Raw genomic sequence first — 25414 nt, 5'->3', positions numbered from 1 at the left:
TCCCCAGAACTTTGGTGTTGCAGGCACTTCTGCCTTACATATTGTAGTTAACACTGGGCAGGGTTTTTCTACCATGAAAAATAAAATAAAATGTAGTGTTGACCTTGGCCTGGTCTAATTGAGTGGACTTCCTAAGGAGAAAGAGCAGTGAAAGGGCACCTGTGTGCATGTTTGACCCTCAGCCAACAGTGGTGTTTATGGAAAACTTCAGACAGAGCAAAAGAGGCCCTTAGCCAACACAATCTACAGCTGGGAAGCTTGGAGCCTACAAAAGCCCACTTTCAAAAAAGCAAAAGAAGAATTATGGGACAGAGATGTATCAACTCGCTTGTATACCAGTTTTCTATCTTAGATGCCAAATAACCTCAGTTGTTATATGTTGTGAAGTGTTTTACACACACAGACATATACACTCTCTTATATAATGTTGTGTGTATATATATATATATATATTTGATGTCTTCCTTTTATATTCAATTACCAACCTTAATGTCACAGAGAACTGAGAGGTAAGGAGGATCAAACATTCTAGAGAATTTGCTATTGATTAGTCTGACAAGCCTGTTTTTGTTTTCTTTTTTTTCTGGGGGAGGAGTGGAAGAAAGGAAGAAACCTATGATTTTACAGCTATAGGGACCTACTTGATCAAAATAAAATCAGCCATGTCACTCCTCCTTAATCAGCTTAAGAGTTGCAGGGGAAGTGAGGTTAAGGGATTTGCTGACAATCTCATACTCAGTATATATCAAAGTCAAGACTGGAAAATTCGAGCCAGCTCTCCCTCCTTCTCAATCTACTGCAACACAACTCCAGCAATTACATTTAACAGTCTGGCTAGGAATAGTAGTGTGGTTAAAGATAAGTTACTGATGGGGCTGTTTGGAGCTTGGATATTTTGGTTTAAAGAGACTGGCTTTTGAGAAAGGGAAGCACTCTGGGACAGCCCTGGGGCCCAGAGTGGACTCCTGGCAATTCTCAGAATCCCGTACGTTGGCAGGGCCAAAGACAAGCAAGCCCACATGAAGAAGAGTATGAATGCACATGTTCAAAAATGGTATTTGGGGGGATTCTACACAAGAAGGAAACACTCAATAAGCCAGGACCCAAAAACCTTTGGCTTCCCAGTATAAATGCAGCCCAATCTGGGCTCTCTGGGACTATGTTATTCTCTATCATTCTGAAACACGATCAGTCCAGAGAACTCAGGAGCTCACCTTGACACATGACAAAAGAGAGGCTTCAGAACTCCTCTGACAGGATGGTCATGGAGTACAGATTTAAAAGTCATGCTAGCCCTGATGCAAACAAATGAAATGTCAATCTATGGTAGTGGGGAGTCTCCTGAATGTGGCTAACAGGGATGCTTGTCCAGGAATATAGCCACATTTTCATCTCTCAGAAAACTGACATATATAGTAGATCTGACCATCTGTCTGCTGAGCCTCTAGGAATACTTTCTCTTTGTAATACAGCATTTAGTTTTGATATGTCTGGGAAGTTTCCTTATAGTTTACTAAAATAATGTGGTAATTCTGTACTCTGGAAGACATCTCTCTGTTACGTTTTGTCTTCCTAATTTGTCTTCCAAATCTTGTCATTTTTATCTGAGTTTTTCTTCCTCTTCTTTTTCCAAATTAATTATTTTTCTGAGGTGGGTTTTGCACCTTGATTCCTACTACTATGACATCTTCTGTAGTAACTGTTCTCTCAACTGGTTCCCCTGATATTTTAACTTTCTTTACACCATTTCCATGTCTCTACATTGTCGTCTTGTCTGCTCTTAGCTGTATTCAGATTCTATGATTTCGCTATCAGCCGAGCACGTGGGTCTTTCTTGAAGTACTGCCCTCATGGCACTAGTGTAGATCACTGTCTCTAGTGCTCTGATTACTGCTTTTTCCAAACAGCACTTATCTTTGATCGGTTTACTTTCTAGTTAAGACCATTTCTGGAAAGTCTGTTACTTTTTAGGATTTCTACTCTGATTTAGAAGAGAGGAGGAGAAATTATTCTAAGGAAGTTTCATTTCATCAATTTCCACTTGTCTTCTTCCAAATAATCTAGTACCTGGTCTAGAATTTAACAAGATTAAAAAATGTCATTCAAAGAATTCAAAATCCTGTAAAATGAGCACCAGTTTCATAAAATAAATTTCTTTGTACCTCAAGAACTCAAACGTTTATGTTCTAAAACTCGAATATTTCTTAAGTTGTGATTATCCCTATTAAAATACAATATAAATCAACAATAAAAATCTAGAAGGATATGATGATGATGAGAGTTTATTTTACTAAAAATAATTCCCAATTTCATACTTATTTGGCAGTCAGAATCATAACGTACTGTTATACATATCTCAGTCATGAATGCTATATAATGCTCAATTTTTAAAAAAACAAACAAAAAAACCCCCAACAACTTGCCAATAGCTAATCATCATTTCTACTACCAAATGAAGGGAAAAGAAATGATTAAAACAACCCTCCATAAGTCCTTTTCCTAGGGGTTTACCTTCTATAATTCAGAAGGTCAAATAATATCTATCAGATTTTTAAATGCTGTGCCTGAACTTGTATTGAAATGTTTGGTATTAATTAAACAAAGAAAGAATTAATTTTATGTTTGTTTCACAAAAAGAGCCAAAGTCCTTAAGGGCCGATTTCCCTCCCAAAGGAGTATTACATGGGTCCACATTAATAATTTTCCCAGCAGGTCTCCAATAGCTCGACCTGCAAGACACAACGAGAGTCTTTGTTCCTCAGATCCTCTTATATAGGATGTTGGACCAAAGTTCTCACATCAGCAGCTAATGGAGAGGAAAAAAGTATTGCACTGCAGGGTGTGCCAAAGCTAGCCCCACAGCTCACTTCAGTGTTGACACAAGTGAGAACACAGAAAATGTCCAGCTAAACACTACTACAACACTGAGCTGAATTGTCTGTGCCCCATTTACCTTAATTTACTGAAATTCAGTATATTTGCCACCAAAGCAAAATTTCCTTAAATACCCCGGAAGCTGGCTTTATAACTGAATTCTTCAGTTCTACAAAGAAATCACTGGAAAGGCAAGGCCCTAGATATCACTACTACACTGAACATAAATGTGTTTTCCCCCATGATATATTGCTAGCAGTACAATATTGAAACCTGTAATAACTATTCTAAATGGGAATGGCATCTGACAAAGGACAGATCTTGGTCTGTTTCTAACCCTATATTCCAGTTCTGGCTTTATCATAACTGTGTCATTTTGAATACTGATTTTCTCATCTATAAATGAGGAAGCTAGACTCGAAAGTCTCTTTCAGATTTCTGATCCTATCATTCTTCTCCAAAAATAATCATATCAAAATTGACAGGAGAAAAGAAGTTTTTATGAGTAGAATTATCTTATATTTTAACCTACAATAAAAGAGAAGACCAAATGGAAAATTGTAAAGAATTTTATCCCTTTGGACCTCCAAAATCTTAAGTAAGATTATACAAACTTACTAAAGACGGATTCTGATTAGAGAAAAAAAATGCACCCCTTCTCCAAGTCAGCTTTGGAGGATTTCTCTAGAGCTGCTAAGGTTTGTGTTGGGTAAAGAAAGACCTCCTAATAAACCAGCATTCTTTTCCACATGATCAGAGCTAATTGGCCCCCCTGCAGACTAAGTGACCAATCACATCAGCTTCAGAGGAAACCAGCCCTCACTGCATTATAAACAGAGGAATGTGAACTGTAAACCCAGTTCAACAAGAGAGCCCTAGACTCTTAAACTAGACTTGTAGATAGGACTGTCTGCCTAAAGGGATACATCCCTCCTAGATTCCCTAAAGACCTACCTTTGCACATTAGCCAAAGCTTCAAAATCATTGGTAAGTATTCCTCTATTAAAAACTATTAATTTCGGGGGTGGTGATAGATAGAAAAGTTAAGGTCACAATTAGTTATATCCAATATGGGTAAATCTATGAAAACTTAACTAAATAGAAAGGCGGAAATTAGACTATTTCTTTTGAAATATTAGAAATGGGACAGACCAGTTGAAAATATTACTGGAATTTCTCATCACCTCACTGAATACATGCCTGTATCTGATTATGATTCATAAACTTCACTTGGAGAACAGAATGCGTCTCTAGAAGAAATTCCAAAGATTTTTTTAAAAGATTATGCTTTGCTTTTTTACTCCTGTAGGGATAAATTATGAGAAAAAACTCCTAAAATGGGTACTAGAAAACTTGACATTAAAGGATTTAAATGTTGTGATAACTGTTATTTTTAATAATGAATACACACTCAATCTCCCTCTCTCTCCCTATCCCCCTCCCCATGAACACACTCTCCTTCCCTCCCTATACCCCAATTCTAAATCACTATTTAAGCTGATGTTTAAGATTGGAATGAGCCAGTAGCAAATGTAAATAATTGATTAACTGAAATGGCTTTTACAGTTATGGTTTGTCTTTACTATGGTATATGAATTAATTATTTTAAACCATGGCAGAGATTTAAAAGGGGTAATCTTTGAACTTTAAGAAAAGTCTAGTAGACTTTTTTTTTCTTTTAACTCATCAAAAGTGACAACATGTCTGTGTGCGTGATAAAGAAAAAGAGCAAGAAATCTTGCTCTCATTCTGATAAAATTCTCTCAAACTCTCCTTTAAACTAAATTTTTTGTCATTACGCACATTTAAGTTCATGGAAATCATTTAAGAACAAGTTAGTAACAACATCTATATCATATTCATTCATCCTCACTTATTCAAGCAAAATCTAATTTAGTGAATGGCAAGATCCCCTAAAAGATGAAGTACTTTGCACATAGTACAAAACAAGTAGGAATAGGAAAAGCAAGGAATAATTCTTTTCCCTGAAGTACTGGTTGGTGATTAAAAACTATATATATTGATTGCTAGACACAAATTTCAAAATAGTGAATGAAATATGCAAAATATGGAAAAGCTGCATATGGGCTTATGGGACATGAACATATCACATGATTTAGCAATCGAAAAAAACCCTAGAGAGTGTGGTCCAGTCAACAGAATGCGACTCAGAGCCAGAACACCTGAATAAGAAGAATCCTGGGACTTGACCACTTTCTAACTTTGTGAGCATAAACAAGTTTGCCTCATTTTCTTGAAATGTAACTTACGGGGGGTAATTATTACTCCAACTCCCTGAAGGTATTATGAGGATGAAATCACTTTGCCAACTTTAACCTGTCTTCCATATATCACTACTATTACTATTGTTATAATCTAAATGCTGCTCAATTCCTCCTGAACAATCTGGGGCTATGGAATACGCAGGGTCCTATGCAGGGTTACACCCACAGCAGCACTGAAGGCTACAACCCCAAGTGTCAGAGTTTTCACAAATGAAAGGGCCTCTCAGAACATGGCATGACACAAAGTCCTTACCATGAAAATGAAATATTTAAACCCTCAGGAGTAAAAGAGGAGAGAGGAGTCGGATGGTGGAGGTCAAGAGTGAGGTGACACATACTGAGGTAGAGGAGGAGATGACAACTAAAATTCAAATAGAAGCAACTCTGTCTTAAATGCACTAAGTGATTAGGGGATGTTTGCAAGAAAAGGGGTTAAAAAACAGACAAGTTACACTAAGCAGAATAAAAGGCTTGAGCTATCAGGAATCAAAGGGTCAGGGCTACATCAACTAACAGTGATTCTGGCCCTCCAAGCCCTACAGGTTGAGTGAGGATGCCCAACAGGTAGACAAGCTCCTTAAATTACACACAACTCTAATTCACAGATAATGCTGTTTCTGCTAGTCACATCTCTTATATATGTGTATATGTATGTATGCATGTGTCTCACATCAGCTCAGGCACTTAAGTTCCAGAAGATCAGGGTCTGGGTCTTTATTAAGTAAACCCTGGATCTCTCCTAATGCTCTCTGCATATAGAAGTACTTAACTGGCTTATGGTGCACATTTCTAAACCAATGAGATCTAAATGTGAAATTAACTATGGCTCTTGTGGAGAAAAATTCCAATTTAAGTAAAATAGAACAGAGTGTACAAATTAAAAACTGACATGCAAATCAGCAGCCTATGCTCTGAAAATCACACATAAACCTAAAAGAATGATTAAAGACAGCTATTCATATTGTATTCTTCTATGAAGAAATAGTAGAGAAAATGAAAGCAGACCTAAGTAAAGGGCAGGGCAAAATCTAATGAAATTATGCTTATTAAAATCATATGCTACATTTGCAGCAGGATCTTGAACTTCCATAAAAATGGTGACATATAATAGACTTATGTCTATTAAAACACTGTGCCTAAACAAAATTAGACATTAAATAGTTATGCAAAGGGAATAATATCACAAATGATATGACAGATATTTATAAACACTTTTATGTTAAGGGTCTGAGTACCTACTAACAAATTATTTCATTTGCAATCTTCTTTACACTTCAAAGATTTATTTTTAAGATGACATCAATTCTTTTAACTGTGTTAAGGACAATTTAGCATTAGCAATACATAAAAGTCAGGTAGCTGAATGGTACAGTGGATACAGCCCCAGCCCCAGAATCAGGAGAACCTCAATTCAAAGACAGCCTCAGACATTTGACTTGTACTACCTGTGCGATCCTGAGCAAGTCAATCAACCCTGACTGTCTGACCAAAAAAGTTATAAATGTGAAGTTTAAGTGATCAGTTAATCCTAAGTAAACTCATGAGGAAAATTAGAAAACAAGGATGCTCTTTTTTTCCCTTTTAAATGTTTCTGAAATATTTTAAATTAAGGATTCAAATCCAATAGCTCAATAGAAGGAAAAAAGGTTTCAGAATAAAAATTTCAAAAAGACATAAATGAATCTGAGAGAATAGGGGACTGAATAACTAATCATCTAATGACCAGCTGTGATCTGCCCAAAAAACCACTTTTTGACTCTTCAAGTCAGGCCAATGGGTATCGAAAGCATCCTAAAAGGCCACAAGAACAGTGGTTCCATACGGAATGCATCTGCTAGGATCCTTCTTAAGCAAACTTATTCCAAGTAAAAGATGTAGAAATAATGAAAAGATTTCTATATGGAAACCATAACCAATGGGCTCCTGCTGTTTGGATATATTTTTTTAGGGAAAAAGTAATCAGCTCATTTGCTGTCTGCAGAAGCCTCTTAGCACACCAAAGGAGGACCTGAGCCACACGAGGAGGAGTGCAGGTGAAACAGAGTCCCAGCGAGAACTTGGCAATTAAATTGTTCAAACTCACACTTTTATTACATGGTATCTTACCATCCTTATAAAACCAACTATTCATTTTACTTAACTTTTAAAATGTGTTACTTTTTAAAAATAGCATTTGTACAGAAAAACATACACAAAGTTTCTAGACTACAGTTCTTTTTATTTTCCCCATTCATATGAAGAGATTCTATAAATTAGGACCAATCCAAGCTCACACTCCACCCTTCAGTCATAAACAAGTCTTTATGAAGGGTCTGCAACATATAAAGTGCTGGATACTGGGGAGAACAAGACAAAACAAAAAGAGCCGTGTCTATTCCATGAGTATTGAGGACTGGAGTGACAGTGGGGGGGATGGACAAATAGCATCTGAGCCATGTACCTCTTGAGATCATTCCTGTGTCTTTCTTTTGGAAAATGACTCCGGCCCAGGAACTGCAATTAGTCAGTCCACAGGCAACTCCTTATTAGGGGCACACTAGGAGCATGCACTGTGTGAAGTGCAAGGCACAGAAAAAGAGGCCAAGACTAAGCAGACTTTGCCCTCAGGGAGCTCGAAGCCCAACAGGAGAGACAGCCTGCCGACAGCTCTGTCCAAACAAGCAAAGAAGGCTGGCCGGCATTAAGGGGATCTTGGAGCAGGTGGCATTTTATCTGGGGCACCAAGGGTATAAGGGATAAGGAGACAGGAAGAGAAAGGGTTCTGGGCATCAGAGCAACAGCCAGTGACCCACGTGGGACAAGAAGGCAAAGCCCCTTCAACAAGGGTTGATGGTGTCCTTGGATTCCACTCTCCTTGCGGGGAGGAAAGGGTACAAAGACTGCAAAGATAGGAGGAAATGAGTTTGTGAAGGGCTTTAAAAACCAACAGGACTCTTTATTTGACTTGGAGGTCCTAGAATTCCCTGAATGAAAGGGAGGAGAGGAGAGAGCTGTGGTCATTCTAAAATGACAAAATGTTAGTACCAGAAAAGCTTTAGAAGCTTTTAGTCCCTTACTGAGAGTAGGCAACTCAGACCCAGCAGGAGGAAATGACTTGCTCAGGATCACAGATCAAATGGCAACTCTTTAGTGCTGTTCCTACTACACAATGAATGAACAGATGGAAGGAGGCTTGTTATGCTCCATTGTTACATGTGCTGTTCTGTAACCCTTCTATCTCTAGGGTAAAACCATCTAAAAACTTGGCATAAATTTGAGTTTATGTTAATTGTACAGGAAAGCTACTTACAAAGTGTAGATGTGATAGAAAAAAATGATACTGTGTAGTAACTAGAATTTAACTTCCAAGTAATTCCAGCTTCTGAAATCTAAATAATATAGAGTAACAATAGTCTTAATTCATTGGTTATTTCTTTCTAGTCTCAATCTTTTGCCAACTCTAGGAAAAGCAATCTAATCAATATTAAATACCTATTATGCAAAAGACATTGTGGGAAATGCATGACAAGTTAACTGAATGGTATAGATAAATACTGACAAGGTTTTGAGGGGGAGGCGATCACTTTTAGCCATTGCCTTTATATGTTAGTCCAAGGCGGTTGTCTACCCATCAGCTACCAACAGGTCCTTCTGATTTCAGAGCATAAGGGCCAACGAGTGCATGGCTCCACTCCTGACTCAGAAACGTAAGAGGATGGTTACCAAAGATGGCCACAGCACCATGAAGATAAGCAGGTCCTCGAGAATTTGCCACACCCGTCTAGCCAATCTGTGGGGGATCCTAATAGACCTAAAATGGCGGTGGATGTTGGTGGTCTATCCCGCATCTTTTGTGATTCAGTGGCTCGTCTTCGCGGTCTTCTGGTACATTTTAGCTGAAGTGAATGGCGATCTTTGGATAGACCATGACAACCCTCCCCAAAACCATACTGTCTGTGTAAGATATGTCACCAGCTTCAAAACTGCATTCTCCTTCTCACTGGAGACACAGCTCACGATTGGCTATGGTACCATGTACCCCAGTGGCGAGTGTCTAGCTTCCATTACCTTACTAGCCGCCCAAATGCTCTCGGGACTCATGCTGGAGTCCTTTATCACAGGTAATTTGTCTTTGTTCTCTCAAAAATGTGACTATGAATTTTGGAAGGAGAGGAAATTCATGTAACACAGAGAAAGATTAACTTCTGAGATGTGTTCTCATTAAGACAGCAGTTTCCAGGGGACAGGGAGAAAAAAGGTTTCCCTTCCTACTCCCAATTGAGAGAAACGGTAATAATTCTATGCTAAAAATGGCCTCATCAGAAATTCTCATCCTGAAAAAGCTGCTTTGCTAGTAAATCCTTGCACTTATCAAGCTCCACGGGGATTCCACAACCTTTTCAAGAAAGTCAAATAACCTTTGCCTTGGTATGTACAGGGAAAATTACTTTGTGTTATTTCCAACATTTCCTCTAGCTTGAAGGAGTGAAGTTTATATAAGAGAGCAAGCAATATAGCAGCTAAGGAGGAAGGTTTCCATCTAAGTCACAGAAATCCAGGATCCCAAAATGAGATATATTTCTACTTGGGAAGATATAGCTTCCAAATTATGAAATATGCCTTCTGCATCTTAATGTAAGCAAAAATTAATTTTTCTTTTTTCTCCAATTAAGTCCAAATTTCCCTCTCATTTCATCATCTTAAGTAATACTTACAGACCCCCCCACCCCCAAACTGAGGACATAGTACTAGAGTTAGGATTACATAGAAATGGACTAAACGAAGCACACACTCTAGAGAAAAATCCACTAGAAACTAGGTTGCAAAATCATGTCACAGACCTATTAAAAAGTCTTTGGGAAGGTCACCCAGGTAAAGTGGAAGCCCTTAACAAAACTAACACTTTTTTAAACCTGGTTTTCAAGTCATTTTTTTTTTTCTAAAGCATTTTCTGAGTCCCTCAAAGAAACACTGGTTTTAAAGAATCAGGAGAAATGAATCCCAGTCATAACCCTGCTGTGATCTTTGGCTAATCATCTCCCTGCTTTCCTTTGGCACCTGGGAGGCAATAAATGTACCTACTGAAATAATCTGGTAACAAAGACTTGAAAAGTCTTCAAATTAATATAAGCTCAAAAATACGTTTTCACACGTTGCCTGAAGATATAACGTACCCTGAATTCATTCAAAAGCAACAAATACTTAAAGTATCATAAATAGGACTTGATACAAATGCCAACGAGGCAGATAAGAATCCTTCACCTCCAAAAGCTGTACTATTTCCAATACAACATATCCTTAACTTAGAACAGCTTCTATTTCAGCTTTAAGGGTCTGGCAACTAACAAAGTGCATTTCACTTTACCATGTGCCCTCCTCCTTTTGATTCTACCAGTCCAAAACAGAGAGGTAGGAATAAACCAACAGTTTTCTAATGATAGTTTGTAAAATGCAGTGGTCTTCAAACTAGGGTGTACAAAAAGGGATGTGTAACCAATTAGAAGGAGAACTCTTGTATGATACAACCATATTTGCCCTTATTCCCATCAATTCCTTTGCTATACAAAATATCTCCAAAAGGATCATTCCAATATCCCATATGAGATGAAGTGTTGACTATCAGGGCACAGGAAATTCTATCTTTGTCTCTATCCCCAAGACTACCTTTGGACTATGGCAAGAACTAAACCCTCTTCTCTTCCAAACTTCCTGGCTATCATTAAGGGCACAACCATATTTACACAGGCTTTCCCAAGTTCTAGATCCTCCCAGACATCTCACTTTGGCCTCTCCTGCATATCTAAAAAGTGGCCAAATCCTGTCAGTTCTACCTCTCCATTAACAATATCTGGTGCCTTTTTCTACTGACCCAGAGTTCACTCTCATTTACACCTCATCACATCCTGCCCAAGCTAATATAATGGTCTCCTAATTGGTCTATCTGATGGAAGTCTTTCTCCTCTCTAATTCATCTTCCCATAGCTGACAAAATGATTTTCCTAAAGCATAGATTGGACCATATCACTATCATTCTCAAAACCCCAGAGGCTCTCTATTGATTCTAAGATAAACTAGGACATCATATTTTTAAAAGTCTACTTGGGGGTAAGTTTTATAACTTACATAATTACTTGTAGTAAAAGTAAAATTTGTAAGTAAATAAATATACACACTGGTGTGTATATACTCAACAAAAAGTTTTTAACAATTGGGGCACATTCTTAAAAAAAGAAATCTTACTGATTTGAGTCTGTAATCGAAAAAAAGATGGAGAATAATAATATAGTCCAGACAGTCTCAGTTGTGTGATCTTGGTCAAATCATTTAACTTGTCAATGTTTCAGCAATTCTCTAAATTGTAAAGTGAAGAGAGATAGTCACTACACTGATGAATCAGTGGTCACCACTGCCACCCCAAAATCTAACCAAGAAAAAAAGGAATTTTCCCATTCCCATTAAATGAAAGCAATTCTATGCATATTTTAAGGATCTCTATTTAAATCTATAGGAAAAGCACATATTCCAAGAACACATTTTTTTCCTTTGAAAAGTTTCGACCCAACCTGCACTAATATACAAACTGTTTCCACGTCTTATCTAAAAAGTTTACATTCCCCAAAGAGCTTAGACAAACCAATTCCGAGACAGTATAAGACACTTAGATACTAGTTCCTAATCTATTCTAAAAAATACCTAAAACAAAGAATTTAACCATCTGACCTTAGAAATCATACCTAAAATATAAACAATTTTATATCTAACCTAAGTATAACACTGTACACTATTTCATAGAATTGGGTTACTATTAGTTATAAATAAGTCTGTAACAAATCAACTCTTTCTAATCTAGGTGCCTTTGTGGCAAAGATCGCCCGCCCAAAGAATGGGATTTACTCCATCCGATTTACTGACTTGGCAGTAGTAGCCCACATAGGTGGTATACCAAATCTGATCTTCCAAGTGGCCAACATTCAACCTAGACCACTCACCAACGTCCATGTTTCTGCCATTCTCTATGAGGAACGAGAAAATGATCAACTCTACCAGACCAGTGTGGACTTCCACCTTGACAGTATCAATTCCACAGAATGCCCATTGTTTATCTTTCCACTGACCTATTATCACTCCATTACACCATCGAGTCCTTTAGCTGCTTTCCTCCAGCATGAAGATCCTGGCCATTTTGAATTAGTTGTTTTCATCTCAGCTATTCAAGAGGTCACAGGAGAACCATACCATAGGAGGACATCCTACCTACCATCAGAGATTATGCTGAATCATTATTTTGCCTCTATAATTACTCGAGATTCTAACGGTGAATATATTATCAAAATGGAGAATTTTGACAAAACTATTCCTGAATTTCCAACAGCTACAGATCCTAAGAGCCCAAAAAGGACTGACATAGGAATTCATATTAATGGACAACACATTGATAATTTTCAGATCTCTGAGACTGGGGTATCTGAATAGATTCAGAACATGGATACATTAAAAAAATATATTAAATTACTTAACTAGTTGCTTTTCCCCTCATCATCGCTATCCCATTATCTTTTTTTTTTTTTTTTTCAATTACAGCATGGCATGCAAAGCATGATATGTGACCACATGTGGGACTAGTGGATGAATTAACTGCAGACATTCTGAAAACACAGCACCTTGTAAAGTTTTCTACCAGATGATTTCACTAGCGTGATCAAAGTTATAGTGACTGAAAGAAAAATTATACAGACTTCATTACTGATGACATTTAAATATGATTTGGTATTTTTTGTAAAAGGCAATATATTTTAAAATGTGATCTCAAAACAAAAACAACTCACTCAAAGCAATCCAATTTAAATCGGTGAATTAATTTAATACATATAATTCCAATTTGAAATAATTCCATGCAATGTAAATTCTCCTTGGATAGAATTAAGTTTTTTATACAAATTATCACAATTTTCAGAAGCAATGAAGATCATTAAGGATTGGCCTAAATTTTTAAGAGCTAATAATGAAATTCACAAAGACATGAGATTTTAAGTGTTTAAAAAATGCTTATGAAAGCAAATTAGATCTAGCTCAAAAAACTTTAGTAAAAGAAAAAAAAAAGACTCTATGGGCACTGTTTTTTAAATTAGTAGCAAATGATTTTATTTTGGATGTAAGAAATAATGATATATGTGCTTTGTATCTTTTCAGAGAATAATTATTTCTCTGACTATACTTTTAGGGCCACAAAAAAAAAAAAAAAAAAAAAAAAAAAAAGAAAAAAAAGAGAAAAGAAAAGAAAAAAAGAGAAACAGTTATACTTTTGATTTTTAAGGGTCATAAAAAACAAAGAATATAAGGTAATACTTTTGATTTTCTAAAAATATATAACCCCACATTATATTTATGTACAGTATTTAAAATGCCAAACTACAGTATATATTTTAACACTGCATGTTTACTATACATAATTTTTTTCCTATAGAAATTATAAAACATAGAAGGCAAGTTAATGTCACTTAACAAACAATTTTTTTTTAGGATTAAGATTTCACTGATTTAACTGGTAAGAACTGTAGAGACTATGTCTATCTAGTCCAACCACTTCCTTTGGCAGATTAACAAACAAAGCTAGAGAAAAGTTAACCAATATACTCCAAGCCATATGGGGCAGTAAAGATTCAAACATAGATCCTTTGGTTCCAAAACTTTTCGAGCACTGTCTATTGAAAAAGTCAGATTCAAATTGTCAAACTTAAAATGAAATCATTTTCATTTTAAGGAAAACATACAAATAACTCCATACTGTAACTTAATAGGAAACATAACCATGAAAGACTCTTTTAAGAATTTAAGGATTCAAACACACAAACAACAATTAAACATTAAACAGAGACTGGCAAGGAAGTAGTATTATCTAGCTTGAATATTTGTATAAAGAATTAAAAACAAAATTTCTTCTTCTAAATTCAAGCACATAGATTTTTCTGTAAACACAAAAAAGCAGTGGCAGGTTGGCCCAGATGACATTCAAGATTCTTTCTAACTCTATTATTCTATGAAAACTATATTTTCATTATCTTTGTGAATGGATTCCTTACTCTTAAGTATATCTATGTCAGTTCTTTCCAATGATGCATTAACTTGGTCATTAGACAAGGATATCACAATCTTACAAACTACAATAATGTAGAAAGGAATAAATTAATTAGAGGTACAATGCAGACCCATGAAAAGAATCAGAAAAAACCCCACAAAATTGGCGACCCAGTCCAAACTATCTGAAAAAGAACTGTCTCTAAAACCTGACTGCCAAGTGTCATTTCTTTGTTTAAAGACAATCTAGGAGGAGTTCACCAAGTTTGGAATCCGTTCTATTATTGGACAGTGTCAGGAAAGCTAATTACATAGTACTGAACTCTCAACTTAGTCATCGTTGTTTCTATCTAGTTAAGTTGTTAGCATACATGAAGAGCTGGAATGGACAGATCTCAGGAGCTCCTTCAATCCAACCCCCTTTATTCTACAGATGAGAAAACTGCAGGATATAAATCTAGGTCCTGTGACCCCAAATTCAGCCTCTATAACACACTGCTGGCTTGAAGACAGATTATCGCTCTTTTAAAAGGCAGTGGTAGGGCAGCTAGGTGGCACAGTGGATAGAGCCACCAGCCCTAAAGTTAGGAGGACCCAAGTTCAAATCTGGCCTTGGACACTCAATATTTCCTAGCTATGTGTGACCCTGGGCAAGTTACTTAACCCCAATTGCCTCAACAAAAAGTTAAATAAAAGGCAGTGGTTTTTTTTCATGACTCAGATTAGAAAAAGCAGAAATTAGGACACCTGTGTTCCAGTTCCAGCTCTGCCATGTGATTATGAGTCCATTTTTCTCATCCATAAAAAAGATGGAGTTAAACCACGTACAAGATGGTTTCTAAAGTCTCTTCTATCATTCCATGATTCTGTGATTTGCCAACTCATTTTCATAGTTTCTGATAAAAGACAGTGCACAACCTGTACTCTGTGAGCATTGTATATGTTACATTGTCATATTACAGACTTCCCTTTGAGATAATTTTGGCAATTAGGAGAATACATTTGTAAAACTCACTTGGATCTAATGGACAGATCTTGATTCACAGTAAATACTTACAGAGATAAAATAGAAAAGTCATTCGTTTTTCTCAAGATACTAACCTCACTTCCACCCAAGTCTGGAGCAGTTTGCTGAGGGAACCACAACCTATGGTGTTTGCCTATTTGCAGTGAAGGAATAGGGAAGAAGATATGAAAAACTAGTAAGCCTGTAACACCGAGTACCTTTGGAATGGTGAAGAAAAGCTCATGAAGGAGCTATCCCACAACATGTCCCTGGATTCTCAGTGCCTGCAACTCTAGAGACTGCCAAGGATATACTTCCCTGGTGAGATCATTCTATCCCTAATTGAGCCAGAATTTGTATTCACTATTCTTTCTTTCACCTATTCTAAACTGTATAACTTTCCTGGTTTTCCATTTACTGCTTACTATGATAAAGAAGCTTACTAGTCATTTATCATTATATCTTTTGTATACCAAGTTGTTTATTAGAACCAGCCAAACTGGAGAGTATGATTATAAGTTGACTGTTACCCTCTCTTGGAGAGTGATAAAAGAGCTTTTACTTTGAACTCTAAAAGTTTCATACTTTTAGATTACCAGTATTCAAGGTGTGAATAAAATCCTTCATGGGGATTGTCCACAAAGGACTATCAGAGCTTTAGAGAAATAATGGGACAAGGCAAGATTAGCTAGCTGTTCAAGCCACACTAAGGTCAGCTGTTCTATGCTAAAAGCATCAACATCTATAATATATATGGGTCAGGGAAGTAAGTCAATGCTAATATACTTTAATTGATGGTCCACTTAGCATTTATTCCTAAATGCTGAGAATCACAAAGTTAATCTCATAGCTATTTTTCAAGACTGAAACTTTTAGAATAGAACATAAGCTAATACAATAACCACCCTATTTGAAACAAGCACTTGAACCTTGACAAGAGAGCAGCTGGATGGCAGGGGAACAACAGCTGGTGGACACAATCAGGTTCCATTTCAGTCTTCCAGTAGTGTTCAAATTTAAATGAAACAAAATAAAATAATTTATTGGTTTATACAATAAACTTTAAACTGTCTAAAAAAAACAAACAAGAAAAGGAAAGGAGAAACAGAGGGAGGGAGGGAGGAGGAGAAAGAAAAAGGGGACGGGGAGGGAGAAGGGAAGGACAGAAAGATGAGGAAGGAGAAAGTTCTCATAATTGATCTTAAATTATAATTTTATATTATATAATTATAATTGATCTTTATTAAAATAAGATTCTACTCTAGCAAGGTTAAGAATCCCTTTCCATGTGATAATCTTTCAAATAAAATTACCCCCTATTCTCCTTTCCCCCAACCTAAGAGTTCTGCTCTCCTAATAAAATCATCCTTTGAACCTAACCTCATATGGCACAATATTTCAGGACATTCATAAACTTATCAATATCTGTTAAAGCATGGCATCCAGAAGAGAACACAATATTCCACACGTGTTCTGACCAGAATAAAATGCAAAGGGAGTATTACCTCCATACTTCTTGGAAGATAAAACATTCAGTGCAGCCTACGGCCATATTCTGTGGCAGCCTCATGACATTGTTGGATTGTACCACCTGCCAGTCCACTAACTCTCATTCTATTCCATGTTCTTCAGGCTTATTCACTGTGTTCTTGTGAAGATTTTTGATATTAAGTATAAGACTCTTTTTATTTCTACATCATTTCATGTTGGTCCAATTGGACCTATCAAGACCTTTCTGGATTCTAATTAGTCTGTATGTTACCAGCTTTTGCACCATTTGCCAGTTTGACAAAGAAGACATCTCTTTTTTTTCCAAGTTATGGAGACAAGTCCAGATCCTTGTGGCAACTCACTGAAGGCTTACTTTTATGTTGCATGCTTTTATCTAAATGCTAAGGACTCTTTGGGTTGAGCTACAGAATCAATTCTGAAACTAACTGTGCTATCATCTAGCAATTCTCTCCCCTTTTTTCCTGTAAACATAAGAAGCTTTATCAAAGCTTTGCTAAAATCCAGGTAAACTTGATCTATAGCATTTCTCTGATTTACTGACTTGGTAACCCTATCCAAAAATTTACATTAATGTGCCATGCTTAATAAAGTCATGCTGTCTTGGATTATTACTTTGTTTTCCACTAAATCTGTCCCAAGTTGGACCTTCAAAGAGGAATCTTCAATTAGCCTAGTGACCAAAACCTTTTAGACATTTTTTGAGCATACACTTTAAAATTTCTTTTCAACAGAAAATAAATATAAAGTGAAAATGCACAAATTCTATCTTGTTAGGATTACAAGGTGATAACTCAGGTTGTCTGGGCAATTCTCTAGCTCAGAATTCACACCTTTGGCTCGGGCCTTTAAGGGGAGTTTACACCTTTGGACTACTAAACAGGAGTTTACATATTTAGAGGAGTTTACACTTTAAAAAGGAGCAAGTTCATTGGCTGTGGGAGTTCTCACAGGCCATTCTCTGGGAGCCTGGAGAGTCAGTCTGGCTGGGAGATTGAGTTGAGACGGCAGTCTAGAAGGATAACTTAGAGATGACCAGACCTTCACATTATCTGTTCAAACTCTTACAAGGATTTATGATTTCCTCCCATTTGGAAGCCCCCACCTCTTTGGTTAACATGGGAAAAGAAGATGGAAAAGGATGAATAGTGCATTAGTGATAAACAAGTAAAGAAAGAGGACATACTTAGAATAACAGATGGTGAGTTAAAGCAAGAAACTACGAATGTAAGACTTGCTATACTTGTTTTTAAATGAAAGATGAAATTGGCATAAAGAAAAGGTCTTTTTAAAAGACTGTGGTAGTAACTATTTGCCACTGAAAAGTTATTTATGTTTTTGTTGTTATTGTTGCTGTTTTGTTTTAAAGGTATAGTACACTAAGAGGTTTTTATATTCATACAAGATTACTGGACCACAACTGACCAAAGGGAATCCTAAATAGGAAGCAGCATAAGATGCACTTATGCAGCTTGAAGCCCACAAATAGAATGCTGGGTTTAAAAGTCAGGAAGACTCCTCTTCCTCTGGCCTTTATATACTTTATATACTTACTACCTGCATGACCTTGGACAAGTCACTTTATTTTGTTTGCCTCAGTTTACTTAAATAAGCTGGAAAGGGAAATGGCAAATCATTGTAGTATTTTTGCCAAAAAAACAAAAAAACAAAAAAAACCAAATGGGGTCACAGAGTCAGACACAACTAAAAACCAGATGCACTTGCGTTATGAAAAAAATAACTGTACCTTGAACACTTTCTCCCTAAAGACTTTCTTTGACATTATTTCCTTTATACTCATTCCCTAAGTAAGTCCAGGATTGTAACCCAAAAGAAAGCACACTAGGGAGAAGGGGATGTGGAAAAAGGAGCAAGGATAACAGGATCACTTTCACTCCCAACAGGAGCATCTAGCACCACCTTAATGTATGCTGCACAAACAGGTAGTAATGAGTGACCTGAAGCCCTCCCAGTAAAAACTAAGTGATCAATCATGTGTCAGACAGAAGGGATAGGTAAGTCTTGTTTAGGAATGACTTGGACTCCACATGACCTCCCTCTCAGGTACCTTCTGATTTTGTGAAATAGTCTTACAGAGTTCACCATGAATAAAGAAAGGTTAAGAGCAGGGCTGACAGTCAACATCCTTTCATTTAGTTGAATGAGCCAAAAAACTTGCCTCTGATAGTAGCCATGCAACATCTAAAACATTTTCAGTTCTCAGTACTTCACATCAAAAAAGGGTTAATTATAATGATATACTCACATTACAAAATTTACTTATCACTTTACTCCTTGATATGTGTAATACTTAGTATCATCCAGGAAACTTGGAATAGAATGTAGTCATTCCACGAGTTCTTAATATAATTTTTGTGGAAACAATTTTAGTCTTTGCTCCACATCATAGAAAAGAATGTGTACATTAGATTGCCTTCAGTCTTCTCACTTACTGTAGATTGCAATTGCTCGCTCCCAGTCTCCACAGTAATGGGCCCAAACATAGTGATGGCTAAGAGTTACCTGTAGGAGTCTTATTCTTTAATGTAGCAGGATTTAGAGATGGGGAAGCCACCCATATTGGGAATCAGAGAACAAGAGGATCCATGTTCCATTCGGGGACTTCCTGCTTCTTACCTACCCCCAGACGACAGAGCTCTCTGGACTGTAGTTTCCTCATAAGTTAACATGAGTTAACTTGAAAATCACTGCTAAATCTAAATCTGTGTTGTACAACCACAGTCTAAACAACTATCAGGTAGATGAGCTTTTATTTTCCCAAAAAAAAATTCACTCTAAGACCTAATACACTCTGGGAGGACTTCCTTCCCAATTTTAATAACTCAGTAAGTTCCCAAACATCAGTATTGTAATGAAGCTACCTGTAAACTTAGACCTCTTGCTCTATCTAAAGGGAAAGACCCAGTGGGGAAAGCAATTTTTTTTTTTAAACTGAACACACTCTTAATATAGATACTTTATGTGGAAAACGACTCTCATGGGATTAACTCAATATAATGGTAATCCACACATATGGTTTTCCATGAATTATTTAACTCATCAAAAACTTCTGGCTTTTCCCTATATTTTACTTGATATTTAAGGGTGGTGACTATAACTTCTTAATCACTTTAGTAGCATCTATAAATCATTTGGAATAATATGAATAATATCATTATCTTATCAGTTAACAAAAAAAAAAAAAAAAAAAACCTTAAAAGGATTAGTAGAAGGATTAATGGTCTTAACAGCCAAGAAAAACCCAGAGAAAATGCAGGTTCAAAGTTACCAAGACCATGCACAAGGGACTGGATTCACCCTTTTGAACCTCAGTTTCTTCATCTGTAAAATAGGGCTACTAAAACCTCACAGGAGATAATTTATGTAAAGTAACTCACAATGCTACAACAACATCACTGCTATTATTGCTATTATTATTCTTCATTTTAACAGCACAGAGGAAGTTTCAGGATTCAAGGGTACTTTAGATGCTTGCAGGAATATATAGAATCTAAGGCTATTCATCTTCCAACTATATCCTTTATTTTCCCTCAAATATTAAGAGAGAATGGCTTACATTGAAATTCAAGCTTTAGAATGTATTCCACCTCTAAAGATCATTCTGGAGAGGATGTTAGTGATCCTCCATAACAAACTCCCAGTGACTGATAGACACAAAAGCCCAGAGTGAATATCCAAGATCAAAGTCACAAGTAGAAAGTCAGTTCCTCTTACTCAGAACCTAATGTTCTTTTCTTTATGTCATACTAAGGTAGTTAATAAACTAAAAAATAAACAAACAAAATAAATAAATAAATAAAATGAAAAAAGTTAATAAACAATAAATGAAGCACTCATTATGTGCCAAGTACTATCTTATGCACTGGGATCGAAAAAAAGGCACAATACAAGTTCTACCCTCAAGGAACTCATAGTCTGCTGAGGGAGAAGTAACTACCGTTCAACATTAAAAAGCTGCAGATTGACAGTTCTCCAACATGACTCCTGGTGAGATTGCCAGAACCATACCAGCACAGGTCATTGGTGAAAGGTTTCAAAGATACCTAAAATATCCAATAATTAGAAATTTTCATTTTGGTCGCTTTTGCATTGAGTATAATAAAACCAGGGTAGTTAAGAAGACCCGGGAAAACGACTGAAAGACAAATGACTAAGGAATTCTAGTTAAATTATGAATGGAATTAAAATGGGTGTCGAAATAACTTTTCACTTGTTTTTACTTTCTCATAACAGGAATAGTTAGTTACTTTTCAGGTTACAAATCTAGCATTTTTGTACAGATGAAAGCGTGCCTAAAAATGACTTTACTGAAAAGTGAAGTTGGTGCTATGTCGATCAAAAACAAGCACCCTTCTGTGAATCACCATAACACATACAAACATCTTATACAAGGAAAGTAGTGGCTTCCTGCACATACATGTCAAATGGCATTAGACGCCATGACAAGAAAACTTGGCAGGTCAAAATTTGCCATTTTTTGCTATAACTTCAACTTTTGGTTATTTGTTGCTATAGAAAAAGAACTTTTACTTCCTAAAAATTGAATTCAGAGTTGCTAAAGACAAATATTCTATGCTATGCTTTAAAAATTCATTAGCAGGTAAGTGATCTAAGCTCATGACAGCAGACCAAGACTTCTTGGTGAAATTGGTCAGTGAAATTCCTTCCTTCAGGCCTCAGTTAAAGTCCTGCCTTCAGCAAGCAGTCTTTTGTGCCCCAGCCCCCACTTCTAGGAGACCTTGCCAGGACTATGGAGGAGCTCTATGTGCCCACAGATTTTTGCATTTTATCTCCCTAATAGATAAAGATACAGTCTCTGTTCTCAGGGAGCTCTCCTGCTCCCTAACAGCAGAAGAGCTCCATGAGAACAGGGACTGGATCTGCTTTTTGTGTTGTTTAAATAAGCACAGAGCTTAGCAAAATCGTAATGAAATAGTAAACATTGCTAAAATATTCCCTAACACGACTTCATAACTAATACTACCAGAACAGACTCCAAGTTTACAGAGCACATACATTATTATCTTAAGAGATTCTAAGAAAAACTCTTTTAGAGAGATTTGCTGTTCAGTCATTTTGAGTTGTGTCTGACCCCGCATGGTTTTCTTAGCAGACATACCAGAGTGGTTGGCCATCTCCTTCTCCAGCTCATTTTACATATGAGGAAACTGAGGTAAACAGGGCTAATAAGTGCCTCAGGCCAGATTTGAACTCATCTCCACACCTATCTAGGAGTATTATGAGCATTATTAACTTCACTTTACAATTGAAGAAAAAGAGGCAACATGACTTCCCCAAGTTACAAGCTAGTAAAGGTGAAGGGTAAGATTTAAACTCAGGTCTATTCTCATTCTAAATCCAGCCTTCAGTGTATTCTACCACAATGCCTTTCCCTTCACAGCAGTATTTGGAATCATTCCCAAGACTTCGTTCTGCAAAAAAGCTCCTACCAAACTCCCTGTCCTAAACTCTGGACCATACTCAGAATCCATAACTGTTATCCCTTTTCTAATTGGAAATTGAAAATGTACTGCGCATTTGCCAAGTAATCTAAAGCAAGGCTTTCCCAATGGAAAAAACTTAAAACCTCCAAATTTTCTGCTAATACAACCTACAGTCTGCTTCCTGCCCCAATCATCTTCCCCTGCAAAGTGATACAGATCAGCCTGGGATGCAGATAAGAGTCAAATACCCATGATGAAAACCTTGCCATGCCTCTAATTAGGTACCTTGACCACATCCCACATGTAGGGAACAGAAGGCAACTCTAGGAGAACTGCCTTAATTCCTTATATCCTAGTATAACTGAAAATAAGCAATTAGAGAATGCAAAGTCATAATTCAAACTTCCAAACAAACACCTTACCTGAATCTTTTCGCCCTGGTTTTTCAAACCGTCTGTCTCCCCTAGAAAAACAGAAATAAACTTTTGAACAAGGACTTTGATCATTTCACTCCGGTTTTGGTATACTTTCTTCTTAGCTTTGGACTAACAACCAAAAAGAGGGCTAAGACTTGCTAAAAAGTCTCACTGAGCAATCTGAAAGGACAAGTGTTTAACTGTTCAAATTCACCTTTAATCCCAGTCAGCATTTTACTAGAGGTTAGATTAGCTATCCTGAGAGACATTGGATGACTGAAAACTGTGATTCTACAGAGACTGAGGCAGTCTTTGTTCCACGGGGTCATGAAAAACAACAGGTATCTTCTCAAAGGCAAGAGGCTGTTTCCCTCCTATGAGTCCGTGATGAACCCAATTCACTATCATTTCACAGTCCAAGACATATGTATTGATGGAGCGGTGTGACTAGCCACTATCCATCCAAGTGTAATGACAGTCTGGACAACAGGTTTTCTGCATTCATTTAGACCATCTCATGTGGACAGTTAGGGCCATACTCCATTAAATTTCTATGGATCTGGAGCAGCAGATCGTATACCCCATATCTAACTAGGATATAGTATTAAAAAAAAAAACTGAATGAAGGATATAAGCATGACTTATGACATTTGAATTAAATGGAATATTATTGTTTCATTAAGAAATTTTCTAAATTAAAGAATTTAGAGAAATTAGTTAAGATTGGTATAAACTCTCACAGAGTGAAGTGAACAGAACCAGGAAAATAATTTCCACAGTTATATATATATATATATAAAGGAAATATAAATATATGTACATATATTTATGTATATGTTAACATAAAGGAAAAGAACACTGAAAGACATCACAACTCAAATTAATTGAGTGAACAATTGTTTCTTCAGAGGACTGATGGTGAAGAATGTCTCTAGCTTTAAGCAGATGGCAGGTGGACAACACAGACATTTTCAGACAAGGCCAATGTATTGCTCTGTTTTTCTTAAAATATACTTATTTGTTTAAAAAAAAAAATAGAAAAAAAAAAGGGGGGGAAAGTGAAAGAAGAAAACCACTGGGAATAAGCAACTTTAAAAAAAAATAAGAATATCAACAAAACATTTTTAAAGGATATGTACAGAGCAGAAAAAGCACTTCTGCCAGTCATGAACAGCAAGAACAAAGGATAAGCAATAGTAAATCCCCATGCACAATATCAAAAGAAAATGAGGAAAGCCCCTAATCCATTGTTAGGACACCCTATGGAAAATTTGGATGAGGATATACCGACAAGGGGCTGCATAGTTATGAACCCCTAGATAGGGTGCAATCTATATAGACGGAAGGAGCACCCATTGATCAGAGACTCAACAAGCTACTAACAAAGTATGAACAGTCTTGCTGAGAATATACTTGTAAAGTGCACAAGAATATTGCTTATCAGGGATATTCTTCCACTGAGTTTATTTAATCTCTCCTTTCATAATATGAGCATGTTTTCAGCTCAGGCAGCTACGCAGATCACTGAGCTAATCCAACTTGTAGAGTGGCCTTGCCCCAGACAGAGGAAAGGGAAGTGGTCCCAGGGCCCACGTTTGAAGCTGCAGAGGCCACTGAGGCAGGGGTTACCTTTCTTCCCAGCTCTGTGATCGGTGCATTTCTCGGCCACCGCCACCTCGCCCAAAGCCACCCTCAATTTCGTCAAAACTTCTTTGGTAAAAACCACCTTCACCTCTGCCTCGACCTGCAGAGACCAAAAAACACAATAAGTGGCCATTATAGCAAGACATTCTCATAGCCATCAAAAAAGAGGGGTTTCTATTCACTTTCCTTTTTTAAAAATTTTTACAAGGTAGTCTTGCCCAAGATCTCACAGCTGTTAACTGTCAAGTGCTTAAGGCCAAACTTGAACTCAGGTCCTCCTGAATCTAAGGCCAGCCAGCACTCTATCCATTATGCCCTTTAGCTGCCCCTCTATTAATTGTCAATAGTCACTAAGTCTTCCTAGATACCGCCAAGCCATAACTACATGGTAAAACAACTTTCCATTCTGTACATGCAAACCAAGTGCAAGGTTTAAAATTTATACCAACTTTGATTTCAAGAATTTGGCCCCAGGCTCCAGAGCTTGAACTATCTCTTGAATTAGCACAATAGTCAGATTTGCTATCATTAGTAAAGTGCAACAGGGAAGGAAGGTAACAACCATTGATAAAAATATTCAAGAGATCAGGAATAAGGAAAGGTCATTTAAGCCACTAGAAATGTCTCTCTGGAAAAACAATGATCTATTAAAGTTTTTCTCTTAAATGTTCAAACAGCTAGGAATGAACCCATATGCACTAAAATCCAAATTTCATTTCCCCATATTATCTTCAAGGATAGCAGAAGGGAGTTCATGATTTTAAAATCAAACTGTATCTATGGCATTCTTTTGTTTTACAAATCCAATCACTTTAGCAAAAAAGTAAATTAATTTGCTTTGGCATGACTGATGCAAAGATACCCATGTTATTTTCTAAGGCTTGTACTAAGGGACCAGAGATTGTCCATTGTAGGATCCATTCCAAAATTTTGATGAAAATGCATGTCAAGTTGACCTCCATCTTTTTGCCTTACAGTGCTCAACTAGTACTTTATTTTCCCATGACTCCTCAAAGACTAGGAATAGTACTAACCTATCTAGCCTATCTAAGTAAACAGACACTCCCTTACTATCTGCTCACCTACTAGAAAAAGAGGAAATGTCTGCCTTCCCTCAAGTCTTATGATTTTGATTTAGTAAGAGTTGAATTATTATGTTTC

The 25414-nt window shown here is 36.8% G+C and overlaps 2 protein-coding genes across 4 annotated transcripts in view; one reads left to right on the top strand and one right to left on the bottom strand.

Moving 5' to 3' along the window:
- GIGYF2 (GRB10 interacting GYF protein 2) overlaps nucleotides 1-25414 on the bottom strand; it is a 131883-nt gene that overhangs the window by 44773 nt on the left and 61696 nt on the right. Inside the window, exons 7-8 of one of the 2 annotated variants that reach the window (XM_074264271.1) lie at nucleotides 24239-24353; nucleotides 22616-22656 (exon numbers count right to left, since the gene is read on the bottom strand). The exons of the other annotated variant lie outside the window; for it this stretch is intronic. Coding sequence (XP_074120372.1) covers nucleotides 22616-22656; nucleotides 24239-24353 — 156 coding nt within the window. The remainder of the gene's footprint in view (nucleotides 1-22615; nucleotides 22657-24238; nucleotides 24354-25414) is intronic. 2 annotated transcript variants of the gene reach the window in all.
- KCNJ13 (potassium inwardly rectifying channel subfamily J member 13) lies at nucleotides 3749-12650 on the top strand. 2 transcript variants are annotated; one of them, XM_074264273.1, is made up of 3 exons: nucleotides 3749-3861; nucleotides 8800-9259; nucleotides 11989-12650. In XM_074264273.1, the coding sequence occupies exons 2-3, from the start codon at nucleotides 8821-8823 to the stop codon at nucleotides 12609-12611; spliced, it is 1062 nt and encodes a 353-aa protein (XP_074120374.1). In that variant the 5' UTR covers nucleotides 3749-3861; nucleotides 8800-8820; the 3' UTR covers nucleotides 12612-12650. The 2 variants fall into 2 exon arrangements, with proteins under 2 accessions (XP_074120374.1, XP_074120376.1); XM_074264275.1 differs by lacking the exon at nucleotides 3749-3861 and having other exon boundaries at nucleotides 8732-9259.

The sequence above is a fragment of the Sminthopsis crassicaudata genome, chromosome 4, assembly GCF_048593235.1.
Source record: "Sminthopsis crassicaudata isolate SCR6 chromosome 4, ASM4859323v1, whole genome shotgun sequence".
Taxonomy (NCBI): domain Eukaryota; kingdom Metazoa; phylum Chordata; class Mammalia; order Dasyuromorphia; family Dasyuridae; genus Sminthopsis; species Sminthopsis crassicaudata.
The sequence above is the reverse complement of the archived record's forward strand: the minus strand, read 5'-3'. Positions and strand labels throughout refer to the sequence as shown.